The 5,720-nt window shown below is 49.1% G+C and overlaps 1 protein-coding gene across 1 annotated transcript; it reads right to left on the bottom strand.

Annotated features, from left to right (window-relative positions):
- Positions 1–284: 284 nt before the first annotated feature.
- Positions 285–5,421, bottom strand: LOC133896818 (heat stress transcription factor B-1-like). The gene is made up of 2 exons (XM_062337462.1): positions 4,604–5,421; positions 285–1,278 (listed from the first exon to the last, which is right to left on the bottom strand). Exons 1-2 carry the CDS (start codon positions 4,844–4,846, stop codon positions 643–645), a joined length of 879 nt encoding a protein of 292 aa, XP_062193446.1. The 5' UTR covers positions 4,847–5,421; the 3' UTR covers positions 285–642.
- Between the last annotated feature and the right edge of the window lie 299 nt (positions 5,422–5,720).

Here is a 5,720-nt window from a genome sequence, read left to right as displayed (position 1 = left end):
GGAATCCCTATAAAATATTCAATGTTTATTGATAACTTTATACGAGTGGTCAACAATTTTACTACTCTTTAGTAAATTTCTCGAGTGACCGACAATTTTTCTAATATAAATCGTATCATTCCCGATAGTTTTAGTAAATTACCAATAATATAATTCGAAACAAAAATTATTACCCACAATTATAGTATATACTTAACTAAATATTCTACAAACCGTTGGCCACTTGAAAAAGAAGATGTCGGGAAAAAATGTTAGTCTAGTAGTGAATATTGAAAGAACCGAGCTAGAAAAATCAACCAAATCACTAAGTTGCAAACAACATAAACAAATACTGGGGTCTTTTTACTTGGAAATGATTATGTTCCATACTAAATACAACGGGCTCCTTCTAGCCCTTTAACTACTTTCAAGGTTCCTACCTCAAAACCACTCCATGATTAATTCTTAACACGCGTTACGCGTACATCCGGTGTCCTGTGATCTGCCTTTACAGTTTTACCACCACACAGGGATGGCTACTTGGTTGATGGAACCATTCTTGCCATCAATCTCATCATGCATGCAAAGCACGCATGCGCGCGCGCACACTGTCCGACCGGCAATGTCACAGCCATGGCGCTGGGAGCGCATCAGCTCCGGACCTTAATTCTCGCCGCCGCACCGCCCCGGGCCCGACGACGGCACGCCGACCCACGGTTCGCCGATCCTGATCATCTTGATCGGCCGCTCGCTGGCCACCGCCTCCTCGCACCGGCCCCTACTCTTCCTCGCGGCGTCCTTGAGGATCACGCCGAAAAGCTTCACGCTCTTCTCCTCCTCGCCGCCGCGCTCCTGGTCGACCACCGCGCGGCACTGCTGCGCGTCCCCGGCCGCTCGCATGTCTTCCTGCATGAGCAGCCGGAGGTCGAGCTGCCGAACGTCGAGGAAGCGCGAGAGGAATCCCAGGAGCTCCTCGCAGTGCCGCCGCGCCTGCGCCAGCTCGGTCGCCAGCGTGTGGTTGTCCTTCTTGAGCTGCTCGTTCTCGCTGGTCAGGTCGGCCCGCTGCGGCGACGACGCCGACGAGGAGCTTCGTTCGTGGCCTCCGGACGTGGTGGCCGACGCGGGAGGCAGAGGGGGCAGTGGCGGAGGGATCGCGGCGTTAACACCGCTGCCGCTAGATTTGGAGGACTGTGGCGTCGTCGACTTTCGGCGACAGATGCCGGACAGGAGGCCTTGCTTGCCTCGCCGGAAGTTCTCGTTCGCGAACTCCCACCGGTTCGGCACCACCTTCCGGAAACCCTGCATGGATGGTCACCATCAGCTATGAGTATCCAATGCAGATCAATACTGAAAATAAGGGCAAAAATGGGTGGAAATTAACTGCAGCAATTGACCAATGACCAATGAACTGCCTGCATCAGTACAGTGCCCCATTCCTTCAGTCTGGGCGAGCAAAACTATTTTATCAAGACAGTCTTGATTATTCTAACAGCATCAATTTCATCGACGTGACTCAACGTCTGGATGACTAAAATTGACAAAAAGAATATTATATATTTCATCCATTTCTTTGGATTTCTTCTTTAGTCTTTGACAGACAGCTACGTGCAACAGTTTAATTAGGCGTCAACATCCACTCTCCGTCGTAGGAAGAAATATCCACCCATGACGCGTACTTTTCTGCTCTTTGCTAGACTCTGACGAAATATCATTGGTCGCTCATCAGTCATCAGTCAGCTCCTTTGTTTGCCCCACTGATTGCCACGAGCAAGCTGGCCGGTTACCATTTGATCAGCATGAAGGATCAGCGTGAAGATAATCTAGTGAGTTAGGGAAGCATCAAAAGGGAACAATTTCATTTGGGTGTCAAACAAGATAATATAGTGAATTAGGGAAGCATCAAAAGAAAATAACTTTATTTGAGATGTCAAACAAGAAGCATTTCACAAAAAACAAAGTGCCGATGGCCACCTTTTCTTCAACGGATGTTAAATTCCAATCACCACCAGGCGTGGAAATCAAGTTCTGAACGGAATGACTTCAACGATTTCGGTGGCTTCCACGCTACACGTCAGGCCCATCTACTTCAAGCCGCAAATGTTACCCAAATAGATAGCGTCTTAGCCCTTCACATTCGTGGAAGCACTGTTCTAATTATAATAGTTCAAGGATCAGTGAGAAGAAACTAGCTGTTGGTGTGAAGCTTTGACCGTCCTACTGGACAAGTCAGCATGTCACGCACCAAATTCTTGTGCGACAACAACGGAATCAACCACACACATGTTCACTGAAGAAAATTTACATTCTAACAAACGAATTTCTCTAGGAAAACCCTAACAAACAGCTAAAGATTAGTAAGCTGGGCACCTTGAATGCAGAGCCGGCCCTGAGGGGGTCGAGCGGGGCGGCCGCCCCGGGCCCCCAAAACCGAGGGGCAACTTCTTATATACCTGTGTATAGTATGCATGTCTAATATTACGATAACAGATAGAACTAGGTCTAAAGTAGCAGGTAAGCCTAGCAGTCTGCACGGTAGGAAATAAGTGACATGGTTCCCCCTGTCCATAAAAAATCAAGTAACCTGTTTGCCTAACCTATTTGGTTATTTGCCTATTTCGTGTTTTCTTCCGTCTATATAATCCAATTTCCTGTGTTTCATGGGACCACGACTCCAAGGTGTCCCGCATGCCCGCAACTTTGATCGGGAATATGCGTCAGTCATTGTCATTTGAGTTTTTGTTGCTGGTTTTTCTCCTCTATAGTTTCTAGTCCACCTCAAATAGATCCGACTCTTGCTAAGATCGCACGTTTGAAATATGGAAAGATCTCCGCTCACTCCGGCAATCAATGGGTTTAGGGTTTGTACTGTGATGCTGGCACTTGCGAGCTGATAAATCCAAAGCTACTATTGCTGCAAGCTACCTGTTGCATGTACCGATAAGTAACTAGAGTTGCATGTAGCAAGTTGTACATAGGCATGTGAGTATCTCTACTTAGCTAGCATGCATTAACGCAAGCATGCGTACTTGTACTCTGATCCCTCATAATTTTGTTCCCGTAAGCATTTACGATAATTTTGTTCCAGCTTACCGTAACGAATGCATTTCAGGTTGTTCAAACTTATTGTAAATGCTCGTGGACTCTACCCAAATATTATCTTTGTAATTGATATATAAATATTTTAATATTTATGTTCAATAGACTCTATTTTTAGTTTCGCCTCGAACCACTAATATCTCAGGACCGGTCCTGCTTGAATGATCCAATTCTTCAGCTAGCATGCGTCCAACTCCTGGCTAGACCTTCTGATAGGTCATGGAAGAACCCAGAAAAGCTCATCCATCCGAAACTTCCACCCGGATTCCTATTCTACGCATAATCGCAGGGCCCGGGCGTACCAGAATATCAAGGTTTTGTCGCCACTAAAATCCGTGGCGTGTCAAGCGACCTCATCCAGCAACCTAATCGGCTTTGCTTTCATGGAACTGCCTGCTAGCTAGCTCCCAACACCTTGCGTGCTGTGCTGCGACGTGTCTTGCGAGGCCAAATGAGGCCAAGGGCAACCAGATGTGGTCACTTCCCTTCAGAGCCTCTGAATGAAATGATAATTGTGCTTGCAAGCAAGTTAACAGCGGCACCCACTAAGGAAAACATATAAGTTCATCACTTGTGGTTGAATTAAGAGTATTGTATTCAATTTGCAAGCAAGCAAAACCTTGAAAGTAACCTATCACGCCATCAACAGCCGAGTTCTAGAAAAAGGTAACGGAAAGGAAGAAAATAAAAGAGAAGGCGAAGATCAGCAGGAGGTTCAGCCACCCTTTTCTGTTTTTTTCTTTAATCTTTCTTCTCTCTTTATTTCTTAAAGCTTTCAGGACACGTACGTATCAACGATGACACACACCTAACTGGTTGATTATGGTCTACCGTGTCTCGATTGAGAAGGTCAGTACACACACGGACAATACTTACAGTTGCGCAACACGACAAGAAAACGCTTGCTCAGTTTCTACGTTTCGGGCCCAAAAGGCGCTGCCTAGCTTGGAAGGTTATCTCCATCGTCTGCGATCGTCTTCCTTTGCCCTGTCGCAGATGGTCTAGACTCGTCGACCGACCACACACCTTGCGTCGACACGCTACGTTCGTACTAGTTTAGTGGAGTACTCGACGCATCGCGGCCTTTAAACAAAGACACCACCGCCCTGAACAGCGAAACATGTGCGGACGTACGTAAGAGCTGGCTCAGCTTGATTCTAGAGAGAACGAGCTGCTGAATCAACAAACCAAATGACTTCTTGCAACCCAAGCAATATCAAGCAATACACCTCAGGTCTGAGTGCCTCAAATGGTGCTTGGTGAGTTGGTGATCAGCTAGGCATCGAACAGAGAAGAAAACAAAAGGGCCGAAAAGAAGTAGCCTGGCCGTGAGCCCGGGACAAGGAAAGCTCGCCCAAATCTATGCAAAATAAACACTAAAAACAACTCTAGTAGCAACCGATCGATGGGACGAGCAGAAAAAATATTTTTACACAGAATGAGGATGTAACAGTAGCAACAAAGAAGGAACGGATCAAGAGGGGATTGAAGAACCGAGTTTGAGGGATGGGAGGGATCGTGTACGTACGTAGGTGTTGAGCTGCCGGACGAAGGAGGAGAAGTTGCAGTGCTTGAAGTAGAGCGGGAGGAGGTCGCGCGCGAATTCCACGGGCTTCCAGACCACGAAGGACCGGCCCTGCTCCCCCCACGAGATCACCTCGTCCGTCGCGCGCTCCTCCACCATCTGGTGCGTCTTCGTCAGGAACGGTGCCGGCCCGCCGCTTCCCCTCCCGCCACCGCTCTTCGGCTGATCCGCCGCCGCGCCAGCCATCTCACCAGCTCGTCCGACCGGCTGGCCCGCTGATCACAGAACTCTCTCACACCTATTTAATTCAGTTCTCTCCCTACTAAGTAACTGATCACTTGTGTGCTCGGTTCAGCTATCTAAGAAGAGAAGCTAAAAGGTTGCTGATGGAGCTGGCTAGTAGGAGGAGACCGCGGCCGAGAAGAGGAGGAGGGCGGTGAGGAACTCCCAGCCCCAGACGTAGAACCCGGTGACGACCGCCCTCCGCCCGCACCCTCCCGCCTCTACTCCCATGTAAGCTCCTGCGCCGCCACCGCCACCGCCACCGCGTGCTCCACCGGCACGTACAGTCCGCCGATCCGGAGTACCAGCAGTGTCCTGGTGCCTGCCTTGGCGTCGCTTCTTTGGGGAGTCGCCTGGGATGATTTAAAGGGTCGGACAGGGAGGAATTTTTGCTCGTCGTCACGCCGTCGTGCGCGAGGCCACCAGCGCCGCGGTTGCTTTCGGCTTTGGGTTTCTTTGCTCTGGCCGCGCTCGCATGGGTTGTGTCTGTTCGCGCGGTTCCGTCCTGCCGCTTTGCTCCGCCCAGCCGGTCCAAATAAGAAGCTTCCTCTGTCTGCCTATAGTCGTGGGCGGGCGCCGCGCTCTGTCCCCTGTGCCACACGGAACCAACTCAAAGCGCACGACAAATCGTAAGCCGAGGCCGGCATTTGACTGGTCGGTGGAGTACGGTGGGCCGGGTGCAGGGAGCGGGATCCGCCTCCAGGACGATTTGGTGGAGCAGGATGATTCACTTCTAAATTCTATTTATTCAACCAAATAAAAAAAATTACATCACCATATACATACTACTAAATAAAAAATTGAATCACCCATCTAATAAAACATGAATAACAATACT

This window comes from Phragmites australis, chromosome 17, assembly GCF_958298935.1.
Source record: "Phragmites australis chromosome 17, lpPhrAust1.1, whole genome shotgun sequence".
NCBI lineage: Eukaryota > Viridiplantae > Streptophyta > Magnoliopsida > Poales > Poaceae > Phragmites > Phragmites australis.
The sequence above is the reverse complement of the archived record's forward strand: the minus strand, read 5'-3'. Positions and strand labels throughout refer to the sequence as shown.